General features: G+C 47.3%; 1 protein-coding gene across 1 annotated transcript in view; it reads left to right on the top strand.

Moving 5' to 3' along the window:
* DPF3 (double PHD fingers 3) overlaps positions 1–17,344 on the top strand; it is a 258,374-nt gene that overhangs the window by 141,041 nt on the left and 99,989 nt on the right. The window contains exons 4-5 of the mRNA XM_061182707.1: positions 3,892–4,019; positions 10,742–10,837. Of these exons, the coding sequence (XP_061038690.1) occupies positions 3,892–4,019; positions 10,742–10,837 (224 nt within the window). The remainder of the gene's footprint in view (positions 1–3,891; positions 4,020–10,741; positions 10,838–17,344) is intronic.

Genomic DNA, 17,344 nt, shown 5'->3' with positions numbered 1-17,344 from the left:
AGAGTTTCTTTATGCAGCGTATTACCATGTTTAATTCTCACACCAACGTGATGAAATAGATACTATGATCATCCCCATTTAACATATAAGGAAACAGACTTAGAGGTTTAGGTAACCAGCCCGTGGTCCCTTGGCTAATGCATGGCAAGGCCAGGGTTTGACTCCAGGCGTTTCTGAAAGCAGAACTTCTATGAGCCAATTAAATATTTTGGTAATTAGGCAAGGATAATGCCACTAAATTTCTCTGTGACCCTGGGAAAGTCTCTTTGTCTTTCTGTGCTCTACTTTCCTCGTTAAGTGATTGGATGCTGTTGGGGGTCCCTTCTAGCTCTTCGAGTGTAGGAGAGCCCATTTCACTCTTCCCATATTGCTTCTCTTCTCCCCCATGTTTCTGACCCTGTGCCCATCTCAGAGGATCAGGACCAGGGGACCAACAGGGTAGACTGAACGATGGGAAAGCAGGATGGAGGAATAGTTAGCAGGGGAGGAAGAAGGGGCAGTAGGGGGAGGAGCATGGGGGAGTCTACCAGTGATGGAAAATTCAGTGCTGTTGTGCTGAGTGCACACCCCATGGGGATGCTCATATAGAACAGAGCCCAGGACCTTGACACAGACCTGCCCTCAGCCTCAGCAAAGGTCTGCCTTTTATCTTGAAATATGAAAACTGTGGAGGTGGTCTAGGAGGGCAGTGAACATGCACAAAGGTTTGGGAAACGACTTTTCAGGGAGGGACCAGATCGAGGCAAGGTGAAGTCCATACAGCCTAGAGATTAGGTGAATGGGTTCTGAGGCAGATTGGGGTCAAGGCTGGACTTTGCCCCTTACCAGGTGTCTGATACTGAGCAAGTTTAAGCCTCCCTAAGCTGCAGCATCCTCATCTGTGAAATGGGATGATATCTGTGCTCACCACTTGGGTGGCGGTGGGGATTAAGTGATACATAGCAATAACAGCTGACACATTTTGAATGTTTGCTATGTGCCAGGCACTCTGCATGTACACAAACATATCAGTGCTTGTTGGGACTCAGCCTGAGCCTGCAAACTACTAATAAGAATACAATGAGTGGGGCTCTTGTCACGATCTTAACCGTGTCTAGGAAAGATCCTTTGGCTGCATTCTTGTCCTGCTGTGTGGCTTTCGGTGACGTTACTTAACTTTTCTGAGCCTCAGGTGACTCATTTATAAAATGAGATGATAGGACTTCCCTGGTGGTCCAGTGGTTAAGACTCCATGTTCCCAATGCAGGGGACAAGGGTTCGATCCCTGGTTGGGGAATTAAGATCCCACATGCTGCACGGTGCGGACAAAATAAAAAAAAAAAAAAAAAAAAGAAAAAGAAAATGAGATGATTAAAGCAGATGATTTGTAAGGTCTTTTCAGCTCTAAAATACTGTGCAATTCTGGAAATAGGATTTATTTAGTGTCGAGAAGGCTAAGGGGGATACTAAAATATGAACTTCATAAATGAATATATATATATGGTTATTATAAATCTGAGGGATGGTGAACAGCTGTTCTCTTTTGGCTGAGGACAGGGCATGAGGCAACATATTTTAATTGTTTTAGATTAGACACTTGGAAGCCTTTTGTGACTTGGGAGAAGGACTAATATGTCATTGGAGCAGGCTCTGGAGCTGCACACTCACCAAAGCAGACAGTTGGCTATTTTTCTGTGTGATGTAACTTCACCACACAGCCCTTCCTTGACCCCCGATCTAAAGTAGACACCGCCCCCCGCACTGTATTCTTTCTTCACATTTCACCCTGTTGCTTTTCTCTGTAGCACCTATGACATTTTGTAATTGCATATTTATTTTGTACTTAGCATTTAATGTCTGTCTCTTTATTTTTTTTTGAATTTTATTTAATTTATGTTTTTATACAGCAGGTTCTTATTAGTTATCCATTTTATACATATTAGTGTATATATGTCCATCCCAATCTCCCAATTCTGTCTCTTTAGATTGTCAACCATCTAAAGGCCGGGTTGGTCGCTATTTGGTTCACCTCCTATGTACCTAGTTCTAACACGGTGGTCGTCACATAGCAGGTGCTCAGTAAATATTTGTTGAATGAATAAGTGGGTGAATGAGTTTCAGAGGTGGTTGATTTGGGGGTAGTACTTTTTGATGGAGGTGGATCCTCTGCTTGCCTTTTTTGGTAAGAAAATCCCAAAGACCTTGTCTTTCAAGGGACTTGAGATACTGTTTCTCCTTCCCACCATCATCTCCTGGGGGCTGGTCATGCATGGGTGTGAGTTTCTTCAGTTTTAATGGACTGCCTGAGCACCCTTTCTTATGGGCTGGCCAGCCTGCATCTGGCTCTGGTGGAGGAGATAGAAGGGGAATGTGGAGCTCCATTTGAATAAAGGCCAGTGGAACGCGGGTTGATTGTGCTGGTTATTTCTGTTTGTCCCCCCAGATCAGTCTTTTGCCCTTCTTTACGCTGCCCTGTGCCCCAGGAAGCTGACCTCAATGGCTGCATCAGTGAGGCTCCCTTGCCCTGTGGCTTCTGGTTGAGCTTGGCCAGTGGGAGGGCAGAGCAGGAAGACAGGGCAAGGAGAGAGAGGTTGGGGGTGTGTACCCAGATTCTCTGGCCCGAGAGCCTTCCATGGCTCTCTCCAGGTCTTGCAAACACACTCTCTCTGTCCCTCCAGGGATAGCAGGGCTCCTGACCCCCCACTGTTAACTGCCCTGGTGCTTCCCCATTCCTTGTCCCCTAATTCCTATCCACACGTCTGTAAACTCCATACAGATGGGCCATTCGTTCCCCTGAGCGTTTGCTCTGGCACCACCCCCTCATGGTCTTGCACCCATCTTACCTGATACAGGGTAGGGACTATGCATCTAATCGCAGGGGGTATGAAGTACAGGGTCCGGGAAGAGGTGGGAGGAATATTTTGTAGTAAATCCGAGTATGATCGCCTGTACCTGAGGTTTCTGTTTTTAATGAAAAAAACAGAACCTCCCCCCCCCAAAAAACAAACCAAAAGACGCTCAACCACCCTCCTTTGGGTTCGGAGTTGGGGGAATTCTTGAGAAAGGGGTTCAGTTTCTCTCTCTGATTTCTCTCATGGGCAGGGCCGGCTCTGGCTGCCACTGCTCAGGTGGCCCCATGATCTCGAGCCCCACGAAGCCAATCAAACTCTGATGTCTTCAGAACAAATGCCCAAGTGTGCGGGCACTGCAGCTCCCAGCTGCTGATCAGGGGCCTGTTAGGCATCTGCTCTCGTTCTTTTTCTTCCCTGGGCTTCAGAGGCCTTTACTTCCCTGGTGAGTTGATAAGAACAGCCTCTCTGAGGTTGAAATAGCTTTTCATGGAGCAGACTGGAGCTGGGCAGCCAGCATGGCCAGGGGGAGGTCATGGAGTTGGCAGACAAGAGTTGGCATAGAGGGAGAGGATAATAAAACTTGAGGCCGACATTGGTGCACCGCTTTAGAGTTTTCAAAGTGCTTGAATGTAAAGGAACACATTTATGCTCCACAAAATGGCCTGGTGGGGTGCTGGGCATTGTCACCCTCACTTTGTAGATGTGCAAAAGGGCTCGGGGATCCTTGAGCGCCTCGCCCAAAGTCACAGAGCCGGAGGGTGGCAGAAGCAGGACAGAGACGCGGGCCGTCTGACCCCGTGTTCTTCTGGCGCCCCTTCTGCCCTGTCTCCGCCGTCTCTGAGGCAGCAGGCAGGGCTGGGCTCTGGCTCTGGGACTGTGAACTGGAGATGGAAAAGCTGAACTCCAGTGTTCCTGTTCGGCCCGGAGGAGAGATCGCAGGCATCTTGAATCCTTGCCGGGGGCTGCGGTTCCCGCATGCCCTCAAGGGCCACCCTTCCTGTCCCTCCTGTCTCTCCTGTTTCCAGTGGCCTGACACTGCTTTCCTGTCCTTGTTTTTCAGAAGTGGAGCTGCCTCTGAAGAAAGATGGGTTCACCTCAGAAAGCACCACCCTGGAAGCCTTGCTCCGTGGTGAGGGGATCGAGAAGAAGGTGGACACCAGGGAGGAGGAAAACATCCAGGAAATACAGGTATTTGTGTGCCTGCGGGACGGGTTGGGGGGTGGCCCCCAAGCATCACCGTCGTGCTTCCGGAACTCCAGCCCCAGCTCCGGTCGTCCTCTCAAGGGCCAGGGCTGCGTCTCAACTTCCCACCACAACTGGGAAGCTGGCCTTGGTCTCCCTGTTAGCCCACTCAAAATGTAGTTCTGGAGCCTACTGTGCACCAGGCACCGTGCGAGGTTCTGGGGACACAGTGGTGAGCGAAACTGACCGCGTCCCCACCCCCGCGGGAGCCAGCAGCCACAGCCCAGGCTTGGAAAGCTCGGTTGTCTGGGGCAGCCAGCCCCCGCAGGGATCCCCACCGCACCCCTGCCTCACACCCCCTCCTCAGCTCTAGTTCACCGGCTGTCTTGTCTTTCCCCAGCACCACCCACCTCTCCTTCAAGGCCAGTTTAGAAGTCATCCCCCAGGCAGGGTTGGTGGCTCCCGTCCCCATGTGTTCACCACCCTCTGTGCACAGCATGGCCAAGGCTGCCACCACGCAGGGTCACCACGCAGGATTACAATGGTGCGCTCTGACAGTGTCTTATTTATGTGTCTTGAGTCCCCATTGTTGAATCCAATGGTTGGCACAGAAGCTTGTAATAATATTAATGAATACAAACATGAAATCGTAGTTTTTAATAATTAAACATAATGAAATTATTAAAATTAAATTACATTTGTATTACATTAATACTTTATATTAAAATTATATATTTTATGTTATACATATATTATACAATTACATATTTATTAATTTTATATCCAATCTAATATTTACATATTAATTTATTAACATTGTAATTAAATGACTACCAGTAAAATGTTTGGTTTGCTTCGTCAGTACCACAGTGTGTGGGTTCCGTCGAGTCAGAGACCGTGCCTTCATGTTCACTGTTGTACCCTTGGGGCCTTGCATGTGCCCGGCAGAGTCTGGTCTCAATAAAGGCGTTGAATGAGTCAGTGAATGTGGCCTCCTTCTCCGCCATTCCTGCGTTCAGATGAATGGTCCAGTCTTTTCCGTTTGGTCGTCACAACATGGCTTATATTTGTTCCCTCCTCTACTTGTCAGATCTACAGCCCTAGTAAAGATCCTTATTGACTGAAACCTTTATATGTCTGACACACCTTGGAGTTGTCTTCGACCCCTGTCTTTCTCTCACACCCAATATCCATTCATCAGGAATCTTGTCCACTGTGCCCTCAACACAAATCCAGAGCGTGGCCCCTTCTCACCACATCCACTGCTGCTGCCCTGGTCCAAGGCACTCACATCTCCTGTCTGAACGGTTGCGATTGCTTTCTAAGTAGTCCCCTGCTCGCGGCTGAGAGGGAGCCTTTCCTGTGCTCATACCCTGCACTGGCCCCTGTTCTCCAGAGAAAAAGTCGCGGCCCTCTCACCTCTCTCTGACTCGCTGCTTCCTCTCTTCCTGGCTGACTCAGCTCCAGGCACACCGACCTTCGGCTACTCACGTACACACCAGGCGCGCTCCACCTCCGGCTGTGCCCTGGCTGCTTCCTCTGCCTCACGGCCCTCTCCCCATATGCTGGGCTCTCACCCTCACCTTCTTCAAGTTTTGGCTCCTGTCTCTTCTTCTCTGTGAAGTTTACCCTGACCACTGAATGTAATACCACATCCTGTGCCCTCTCCGCCCCGCAGCACTCCCGATTCTCTTACTCTGCTTTCCTTTTCTTCTTCTTTTTCCCCATAGGTTTTATCAACATCTAACATACTTCATAATTTACTGATTTATGATGCTATTGTTTATTTTCTGTTTTCTTCTAGTAGAATGTAAACTCCTCAAGGGCAGGAATCTTTGTCTCTCTTGCTTGCACCCCTTTGTATCTCAAGACCTAAACAGTGCCTGCACATAGTAGGTGCACAATAAATATTTATTGCATGGATGCACGAGTGAACAGATTCCTGTGAGTTGCCCGTCCCCAGTCTGTCCCCTCTCCACCATGTCCTACTTTGATAGCTGACCTTTCATCCCAAAACACAGTGCTGCTTGTGCCATGCCCTTGTTTAAAAAACTTGGCTAAAACACTTTTGTTTCTCGCTAAATAAATCTAAGGTGATGAGTGTGATCTTCTTGGGCCTCCTCTCTCCACTCCTAACCTAGTTTTCAGGCTTATTTCCCACGATTCCTTTACTCCCTCTGTTCTCCAGCCTCCTTCCCTCCATGCCTCTGGTCATGCTGTGCCCTTTATCTGGCGTGCCTTTTCTTCCATCACCACGTGTACAAATTCCACCCACCTATTAGGCTCAGCCCTGATACCACCTTCCCCATGAAGCCTTTCTTGATCACCCCCCGCCCCCTAGTTCTCTTTTTACCGCTGGCATTTAGGGCACCTAGTACTTTCTTTTTCTTCTTCATCTTTTTTTTTTTTTTTTTTTTTTGCTATTCATGTATTATCCCCCATTTTTGGACTTTTAGATCTTTGAAGTCACCGTCTGTCCCATCTGTATTGCCTGTTAAGAGTATTTTTGCTCAGTTGGGGTAATTTGACTGAGTCAATGGGTGGGACAGAACTATTGCCCAGAAGCCTTGATGCTCTAGAGACAGGCAGCCCTTTCCTTTTCGAGCTGGCGGTGGGTTCGAGTCCTTCTCAGGCAGCATTGGGCCAGTATACGGGTTGTCATTGTCGAATCATCATCATCACCATCATCCCCGATGTAACCAGAATGTCTACTATATGCAAAACATGGGCCTACCACCTGCTGTGCTAGAAGCCGAAACCAGGACCAAAGCCAGATGAGTTTACATGTTTTTATTGGCTTTGATTATTAAAATAAAGTGCACATGTAACAAATGGACTGTTTTGTTCATTTTTCCATTCATTCATTCATTCCATCAAAGTTTATTGAGTGCCTCGTCTGAGCAGGCATTGTGCTGGGCTCTGGGGTGACAGGGAAACCAAGAGAGACCTGTCCCCTCTTCTCATACTTATTTTGTAGCATGACATACAGACAGAAAGCAAGTAAACGAACAAGTAAAATAACTGCATTTCAGGATAAATGCCATGAAAAGAACAGACTATGAAGGCTCAGTATAAGAGGAGGGACAGATTCTAGGTAGCATCCTAAGGGAGACAAGGGCTATACCCCGGTCCTGTGAGATGAGAAGGAGCCAGCAAAGTGAGGAACCTGGGAAGGGCTTTCTGGGCGGAGGAACAGTGCTCTTGAATGCATCGCGATAGTTCTGAGCACGTTGTGTGGAAAGAACAGACAGAGGCTGGTGTGGCTGGAGCAGGGTGCCAGGGAGGGAAGGGCCGGGGAGGCACTTGGAGAGGTGGGCAGGGCCAGACCTGCAGGAGGCTCTTGGATTCATGGGACATGAAAAAGGAAGCCATTTGGAGGATTTTAACCAGGGCAGTGAATTTGTGTTTCCTTAAGACCCCTCTGGATGCTGCATGGAAAGGAGACTGGATGCAGGGCCAGCAGTGCAAGGAGGGAAATAGGAGAATTTTGCACTCTTCCAGCTGGAGATAATGGAATCTTTAAAGAGGAATTCCTCTGATACGCAAAAAAAAAAAAAAAGAGGAATTCCTTCTTTTCTAAAAAAGCACAACCACAAACGATCATTATCATCACCGTAAAGACTGGTTAGAGTAGCAGGGAGCAAAGTTGTTTTAAAATGTGTCTATTTTCCAGATAATGTCCTTGGACAGGGAATGCAAGTGTGTCACGGGGGATGAGCTGCATCTCTAGCGGGACACCCCTGCCCTTCATTCCTAGTACAGGATGCTCCCTCTGCTTCCTGAGCCCTGAATATGGGCTTTGTTTGTTAGGAACTCCTGGCTTCTCCCGAGTTGTGTAGAGAGGCTTCTGGTGTCAGGGCCACGTCGCAGGAAATGCAGAAACACAGGAAATGCTGCTGTCACATGTGAGGCCTGGGGCTCGGACCAGAGGTTCTAGGGACACAGGGAAGCCAGTCGGAAGAGGGAGGGAGAAGTCAGTTTTCTCCGGGATGATGAAGCTGTGCGGCACGTCTAGGGACTAGTGCAGCTGCCTTCACCAGCTTTCACCTTCCAACCCAGAGTCCATATTGCAGGTAATAACTACCTTCATAATAAAAAATGAGAGTGGCATCAGAATTGCGCTGAGATGCCAGAGGCAATGATCTTTAAATTCGAGACACTTGGAACTTACCATGATTAAATGGCTTCAACACCCAGAGAGTTTGCAAGATGGCTATACAAACAGCAACAGTTGTCGTAAGAACGACACCTTGTATTTATGCTACATCTTTTCACCAAAGGCTGCAGAGCATCTGACTTGTCATTGTCTCACTAGTGTTCCCTTCTACGGTTCAGGAAGCCAAGGCGCAGGAAGGCTAGGACGCTTGCTGTGGACCCGGGCCAGCGTTTCCTAGCTGTGGGCCAGAGGTCGTGTCCGGCAGATGCCGTTGCTTCTCTGTTAGGTGGCTAAGGTTGGCCCAGAGAGCCTAAGTACTATCAGCTGATGGCTTCCCATATAAACCTGGTAGAGAAGCCAGAGAAGAATTTACTAGACCTATTTTGAGTTCTTTGGGAGGATTTGGCAATTAGCAATATCCTGACCCCTGCGATGGGAATGGAACTCTCTGACAAGAAGGCAATGGGAGAAGGTCACTGGAAACTCACCCCTGGGCTTCCTGCTTTGAGGACAGGCCAAGGGCATTGTCCAGGAGGCCACTGGAACAGTGATGGTGATACCAGAAGTCAGTACCATGCATGCTGCTTTCTAAGTCTTTTTTAAAAAATTATTTAGCAGCATGAATTTTTTTTTTTCAATTTTATTAATTTTTATTTTTTGTCTGTGTTGGGTCTTCATTGTTGTGCACGGGCTTTCTCTAGTTGCAGTGAGCAGGGGCTACTCTTTGTTGCAGGGTGCGGGCTTCTCATTGCAGTGGCTTCTCTTTTTGTAGAGCACGGGCTGTAGGCACGCGGGCTCAGTAGTTGTGGCTCGTGGGCTCTAGAGCGCAGGCTCAGTAGTTGTGGCGCACGGGCTTAGTTGCTCCGTGGCATGTGGGATCTTCCTGGACCAGGGCTCGAACCCATGTCCCCTGCATTGGCAGGCGGATTCTTAACCACTGCGCCACGAGGGAAGTCCCGCTTTCTAAGTCTTTTCATAGCTTGTGTGATTGTCGCACTATTACCACAAGGATGGGTGGATGCTGTTGTCCTGTATAACTTGGTGCCCACCCACCTTTCTAGCTTCATCTTAGGCCAGTCTCTTCCTGAGCCACTGAGCTCTGGTCACACTGGCCTCTTCATGCTCTCTGGACAAGCCATATTCCCCTCCCTGCTTCAGGGAGTTTGCTCATGCTGTTCCCTTTGCGTAGAATACTTTCCCTCCTCTCCTCCCTTTGGTCCCTGTTCCCAAGGTTAGTGTCTGTCTATCCTTTACATCTCAACTTCCTTAGTTCACTTCCACAGGTAAGCCTTACCTGACCTCAGATTAGGTAAAGGTCCCTTCTAACAACCTCTCATAGCACCTTGAACTTGCCTGTCACTGTTTTCATAGCAGTTGTAATTATATGGTTATGTGTGTTGTTTGAATCTGTCCTTCCTTCATTAGACTGTAGAGTCCACTTGGGGCCAGGACTGTAGCCATTTTTTGGCTTATCTAGCACAGTACCTGCCATGTAGTCAGCCCTAGACAAATGTTTGTTGATTGAATGAATGAGTTCCTATTTTATAATTGGGGAAACTGAGGCATGAAGCGATGATGACTCACCCAAGGTCACACAGTGAGCTTATAAAGAAGCCCCCAGGGCTCCTGACATGGAATCCATGGGCTCCCCTTCCCCTTATCCCACTTCCACTCTGGGGGGCTGGGTCCTCTGCCACAGTCTCTTATCCCTCCCTTAAACCTAGAGATATGTACCTTACTTCCCCTTTCCTCCCCTCTGCCAAAGCGAGTGAGGTGCTCAGGTCCTATAGGAAGTACTGCAATATGCCTTGGAATTCTCAGACACAAGGGCTGAGAGAGAAATGGGAAACTCTGAGCTGATGAACCTGACCTTGCTTTGGTCGTGGGTTCTGCTATATGATCTTGAGCAGTCGAAACTGTTTTCAGCCTCAGTTTATTTACCTGTAAAATGGAAATTGGATTCTCTGCTGCAGTGTGACTCACGGGGCTGTTGGAGAGAGAGAATTAAATTAATGATCTTTGAGCTCCATTATAAGTAATGTGCTGTAACGAAAATCCATTACTCTTAAAAAAATAACAATGGAAGATTATGAATAACACATTCATGTCAAATTCTGGTCAGATGGAGAGGAAGTTACTTGTTTTCATCAAACAGGGCAGGATTCCAGAATGCCAGGGAAAGGAGAAACATATTTTCATATATTTGAGGTGGCCCTTTAGGAACAAAAGGAAAATTACATTAAAGTAAGTTTTGACCAGACATCTTGGGCCCACATAGAAGGGTACCCCTACCAGAGTATTCTCTTTTTAGAAAACATTTCTTGGGCAAAAAGAGTTGAAAAAGGTCGGTGTTCTAGGAGGAGTTGGCTGGAAGGGTCCCAGGAGAGAGAGTTGGTACCGCCAAGAGCTCCAATTCCTGGCCAGCATTTTGGAGGCCTAGCTTCCCAAGCCATGGCAGCATCTTCACTGTGTTAAAAAACAACACCAAAACAGAACACCCTCCAAATTACCCTCTGATGGTTTTCTCCTTTGCATTTTATTTCTCAATGCTTCTATTTTCTTGTCATTTCAGAGGGTTTTGGAAAATGATGAAAATGTAGAAGAAGGAAATGAAGAAGAGGATTTAGAAGAAGATATTCCCAAGCGGAAGAATCGGACCAGAGGACGGGTAAGTCGTGAGGGAGGAAAGAGATCAGGGAGGCCGGGGCCTGGCAAACATCTGGTCCCTAGATTCAAAGTCCCACTGCAGCTAGATAGAGGGTGTATCCATGGTCTTCCTTGCAGGACACCCAGAGAGGAAACCTCCAGAAGAGTTCTGGTTCTCAAGTGATAACCTGCAAGAGTTTAGAGCTGGCAAGAGGGAGAGAAGAGGCAGACGGTGCCCCGAGGGGATGGTGCGGGTCTGGGGAAGGTGGAGGTTGAGGTGTGGGTGAGGATGGGGGATGAGGAGAACGTGACTGCTGTCCCCATTCCTCAGTCATAGAACAAGGCGGAAAGTGTCCCGTCCCTGGCGCTGCCCCAGAATGACAGGGTCAGGACACCTGCTTTGGGGTATGTTTCACTAGGCAGAGAGTGGGAGCAAACTGGGAAAGCATGGGGGCTGCAGCTGATGGTTCCCAAGCCAGTGTGGCAGGGGCTTTGGAGGCCTGTGGGCCTGGAATGTGACAAGGAAAGGCCAGAAGCCTGGGGAATGGCAGAGGAGAACTCCATGGTGGAAGGAATAAAAATATGAGGGTGACTCTTCAGGGGAGGGAGCCAAGCCTGAGTGGTGCTCTCTGGCATTCGGGGTGGTCCTCCAGAGTCCTCACGTTCAAGCCCAGAGGGGTTTTCTGTGATTACCTTCAGGGGTCTGCAGGAGTATCTGACAAAAACCAGATGAAGCGGGACCTGCGGGGATGAAGTGCTGCTTTCCATCTGGAGAATTAACTCTCTGAGGCCTGTCTGGCTCCTTCAGGCTCTAGGCGGGATGCTTACCCCTCCTGTGGATGAGAGGCTAGTCCTGGATGCCCTCTGAGCTTGGGTCCAGTGATAATTATGGCAAGCCTCTCTATCCCCGTGGTTCTTGTGTCTGCGTACACATCAGAAACACCATGAGAGCCTATCGAAATGCAAATCTGCAGGACCCACTCCCAGAAGTTCTGATTTAGGAAGTCTGGGGTACGGCCTGGAGAGCTGTATTATAAGCAAGTTCCTAGGTGACTGGTGCAAGCGGCCTAGCAGTGCCCATGCAGAGCTAAGATGCTCCGACTTGGACAGGAGCTGGAATTTCTCAGTCTGGACGGGGCGGTCCTCTGATGCTGCACACCTTATAGAGTCACGACTCAGCTTCAGCCATGATCAACGTTTTGACACTCTTGTTTAATCTTTTCTTTACTCTCACTTTTGGTTGGTTTGTATGTTTGTGGGATTTGTGTGTGTGTGTGGAATATTTGAATGCAAGCCCCTAGACATTTTTTCATTTAACCTGTACATACCTCAATGTATATCTCTAACAGGTATCATTATCATACCCAATAAAAATAACTATTCTAATATCTACTATCCAGTCCCTGATCCTTTCCCCCTGATTTTCTCAAAAATGCCTTTTTATAGTTGGTTTGTTTGAAACTTAGGTCTCTTGTATTCTATAACATACTTCTTCCTTGCTACTCCCTACCACATACATATTTTTTTTTCTCCATGCCATTTATTTGTTGAAGAACTTGGGTGGTTGGTCTTGTGGAATTTCTCATATTCTAGATCTGGCAGACTGGTGGTGTTTGATGTGTCCCTCAATCCTCTTTATCTCCTGAAAACTGGTGGTCTGATGAGAGACTTGATTAGATTTGGTATATTTGTGCGTGTGTGTAAATATTTTTTGGTGGGGCTAGACTCTTTCTTAGGTGTGATGTGTGCTTCTTATTGCTTCACATCTGGAGGTGTATGCTGTCCACTCGTTCTGCTTTCAGTGGTGGTAAAATTGATCAGTGGATTTGGGTGTTGTCAGCCATATCTCTCCTTAGAAAGTGCCCCATCACCTTTTCACCTAATCATCTTAGTGGCCCCTGATGAACTTGCCTGGACCCATGCCTTCTTTGGGGGTTACAAAATAATGGATATCTTATTCCATCGTTAAAGGAGGCTTTAGAATGTGGAGTTTCTGGGCCTTTTGTGAACTCCAATTGCTGTGTACCTCCAGGCCTGCTTTCAACCCTTGTCTCAGCCCAAACCAAACTTACTCGAGTAGATGATGGAGAATGGTCGTCTTTACATCTTCTCCACTCCCAACTGAAATCTAGGCATTGAACTTGTAGTCGGCAAATACGAATTGGGTGTCTTCTCTGTAAGAACACCAGCAGAAGCGGCAGCAACAGCCGTTTGTACTTACTGTGTACTTCCTATACATCAGGCAGTGTGATGAGCTCTTCACAATAAGAGCTATGTTACTGGACTACACCACAGTGCATCATAAACACGATAGGTCGATAGCGATATCATAAACACGATATCGATAGTGACAATAGGTCCTTTATACTGCCTTCTCTATTTCTGCACTGTCCTTTACAGCAGCCACTGGCCACATGTGGGTGGCTACCAAGCACTTGACATGTTGCTAATTCAAACTGAAATGTGGTGTAGGTGTAAAATATTCACCATATTTCAAAGATATAGTAGGAAAAGAATGGTGAACATTTCATTAATATTTTTATATTGATTACATATTGAAATGGTAATACTTTGGATAGACTGGATTAAATAAAATGTATTACTAAAATTAATTGCATCTGTTTCTGTTTTTACTCTTTTTTAAAAATGTGGCTACTGGAAAATTTAAAATGACATGTGACCCCCGTTGTATTTCTCTTGGACAGCACTGCTTCTTTCATTCCCGTACGTGGGTATTATTACTCCTAGAGAGGTTAAGGAATTTGTTCAAGGACATCCAACCTAGTAAGGAAGAAGCTAGGACTTGAACACAGGTCTGTGCTTTTTCTACTGGGTCACACGTCGCCCAGTGCCCAGCATGTGGCCACTGACCATTTTGTTGAATGAATGATTGAATGATGGAAAAAGAACAGAAAGTCATATTTCAGATTTATGGGAGCTGAGAAAAGGCCTGAACACAGTGAGGGGGCTGGATGGGGCCTAGACTAGCTCTGGGCCCACCCGAGGCTGGCTGAGGGGCAGTCAAACGGCTCTACGTTGTGCAGTGACATTGTAGACATCCATGGTGGGAGCCATGGAAGGACCTGGAAAGTGCAGGTGAGCCTACCTGTGCTGGAATAAGGTATGGAGCTGCTTAACCCACAGGCTCAATGAAGCTACCCTTTAAGGTGTATTCAAGCTGCCACTGGCTCCTGGAGGACAGTCACTCCGTTTCTGTTGTCGGGACTGAGAGGCAGTCTGAGGCTGTACATCTCAGTATGTGGCCCTTGGGCCGCAGCATCAGTGTCACCTGGGAGCTTGTTAGAAATACAGACCCCCACACTCTACCCTAGGTGGGCTGAATTAGAGTCTGCAGTTTAACAGGACTCCCAGGTGCTCTGTGTGTTCATTGAGGAAGTCGGGGCTAAGGTAGTAATGACAAGAACAGTCTCTGCTTTGTTTGAACCGTGAGTTCAAATCCCAGCTCTACCACTTACTAGACTTTGGGGGGTTTAGGTAACCTCTGTGACCCTGACCAAATTGAATAAGTATGCTGGGTCTCAGTTTCTTCATCATCAAAATTGGGGTAATAATACACAACCAATTTTGAGTGCTTAAAGGCTAGATATTATTAGGAGGGTGCAAGCAAAGGGAACAACTCTCAGAACCTTGACAATGGAGATTCCCTGAGGGGTGAGAGAAATTGAGACCCAACAATGAATAATTGTAACTGTGGTAACTTTAGCCCAACAAATCAAAGCTCTTTAAAGTTCATGAAATTCCTGTGAGTCATCCATGTGAGTATTATCAATCAGTTGATCAATCAGTAAGTGTTTATGATGCACTGTGGTGTAGTCCAGTACTTTCAAACTTTAATGTGCATACAAAGCACCTGGTGATCTTGTTCAAGTGCAAATTCTGATGCAGTAGGTTTGGTGGGTGGGGACTGAGATCTCGCTTGGTTAACAAGATCCCAGGTGATGCCAGTGCTGCTGGTCTGAGCACCTCACTTTAAATGGCAAGAGTGTAGAGCAGTGGTTCTCAATTTTTTTTTGGTCTCGGGGATTCTTTACTTACAAATTACTGAGAGCCCCAAAAGCTATTGTTCTGGTGGGTTATAACTAGTGATACTTCCCATATTAGAAATCAAAACAGAAAAAACGTTAAATTTAAGAATACACGAGCACACAGAGTGATGACATCATTGTGTCGTGTAGCCTCTAGAAAAATCCACTGTGCACTTGTGAGAGAATGAGAGTGAAAACTTTCAAATAACATTTTAGTACTATTACAAAAATAGTTTTGACACTGGAGACTCCCTGAAAGGGTCTCAGACACCTCCAGGGATCCCTTGACCACTATTTGAGAACAACAGGTATAGAGCAACTAGCTCTCTGCTCGGGACTGAGTCTGTCCCAGTTGAGAGTCTTTTAGTTGTAGGAAACTCAACAGCTTAAGCAAAAGTGGGAAGTATTTGAAAAGCCGCTGAGCCATTGTCCCATATCTGAGCAATTTTTGAAGATTCAGGAAGGACAAGATGGTGGCGGGGATTTAGGATTGGGAAAGAGTAAGGAACCCAGGCAGCTCTGGCCTCTACTTCTCCTTCCTTTACTCTTCTCTTGCAGGATCGCCTCTCCTGCTTCTCTGTGCATGTGGCCCCATAGTTCCTGAATTTATGGGTCCCCCAAGTGACCTGTACAAACTAGAGTCACTGTTTCCCAATTCAGAGTACCTTGGGGGTAGAACCTGATTGGCCCAGCTTGGGTCACATGTCTACTCCTCAGCCAGCCAATCAACGGCGGCCAGTAGGGCAGGGCTGTGTGGTGCAGTCATGGCAGCCATGGCCCACCAGTGTGTGAATGGGGAGGTGGAATGGGGAGGAGTGGAGTCGGGTGAGCAGTCCTCAGAGAGGGAGGATGGTTTCTTTTGGACATCAGCTTCAAAGTTTTCTGTAACAGATTCTGGAAACCTGAGCCTCCGCCTTCTACTGGCTCTGTGACTATGGGCAAATCATGAACCCTCTCAGAACCTGTTTCATCAAGTGCCAAATGGGAATAATATTACTTGGTTAAACTCAGATGGTACTGTAGGAATTAACTGAGCTAGTATATGTGAAAGAGCTTTGGATGCTGTGTGCCTAGCATAGTGCTAAATGTCACGGGTTCATAATAAGGTATGAAGTGCCATCTTTGCCCTCAAGGACCTTGGAATTAAATTGAGGAGAAAATGCTAATAGTCATGATACAATTAGAAAGCAGCAGGCTTCTGACCGTGCACTTACCAAATGCAATAAGAGTTCAGAGGAAAGAGCAATCAACTGGGCAAGGAGGGGAAATAATTTATTGAGTACTTCCTGTAGCCCTAGCTCTGTCCCCTGTGGTTTCACACCCCCTTATTAGCACCGCAACAACTCTGCAATAAAGATGTTGCTATGCCCATTTTACAGCTGAGAAAACTAACGCTTAGAGAAGTAACTTGTCCAAAAACACATGCTAGTGTTTAAACCTATGTCTGTCTGACTTTAAAGCTGATGCTTTACTCCTCAGTGTGGCAAGAGGAAGATTCTTGGAGGTGTGGCATGTTAGCAAGGCTAAAGCATGGACCAGATGTGGATGGGCAGAGTAGAGGCTGGTCCATGACCGGGATCAATCAAAACAAAGACTTGGACGTAGCATTAGCATGAGGTGATCCTGGTAGGACTGGCACTAGGTCGTCAGTGGATATGTCAGTGGGCTTTGGATGGCAGTGAATGAATGGATGACCATGGGCTCCCGTCCTTCACTCCTTTTGTCTAATTGGTCTGAGACTCATGCAGGATGGATTGGGTAGGGCAACGCAGAGGTAGAACCCCAGCTGGCGGCTTCTTTGAGCAGTTCAGGGGTTAATTGATGAGCTCCTGGATTAAGATGTGGAATAGAAGGGAAATGCAAAGCCTAAGATGGCTTTTGAAGGAAGACACAATAGCACTTGGATACAGAGAATGAAGAAGAAGAACCAAAGATGATTAACTCACTGACCAGCCGACTGATGGATTGATTCATTTATGCAGCAAACATTTATTAAGTGCTGCTTAGGTGACTGGCCCTGTGCCAGGTTCCAAGTATAACGGTCACCCAAATAGACGTTTTCCACCCTTATGTGGGGGAGATGGAAAACCAACAAGTACACCAAGTATAACGTCAGACAGTGCTAAGTGCTATGACATTAAGTAGGGTAGGGGTAAGAGATGGAGGGGATGAGTGAACATGCATTGGTCAGGAGGGCTTCTCTGAGGAGGTGACATTTGAGCAAGACAAGTAGGATTCCGAGTTTCCAAGCTTGAAACATTCCAGGAGACTAGAAGTGTGCTCCAGCCACAGGAGGCGTCCCTTGCCTGTCCCCTCAATGCCCTATAGCCACAATCCCCATTTTGCAGTTGAGGAAACTGAGGTGCAGGGAGATAGTGGGCGCAGCAGCCGCCCGGCCGGCAGCCCTGCCGAGTGCGATGAAACCCTGGCTCTCGGCAGGGCCCCCGCTTCCTGCTGGCTGCTCCCAGCTCCAGCTCTCCTCC

The sequence above is a fragment of the Eubalaena glacialis genome, chromosome 2, assembly GCF_028564815.1.
Source record: "Eubalaena glacialis isolate mEubGla1 chromosome 2, mEubGla1.1.hap2.+ XY, whole genome shotgun sequence".
NCBI lineage: Eukaryota > Metazoa > Chordata > Mammalia > Artiodactyla > Balaenidae > Eubalaena > Eubalaena glacialis.
This window is presented reverse-complemented; position numbering and strand designations above follow the sequence as displayed.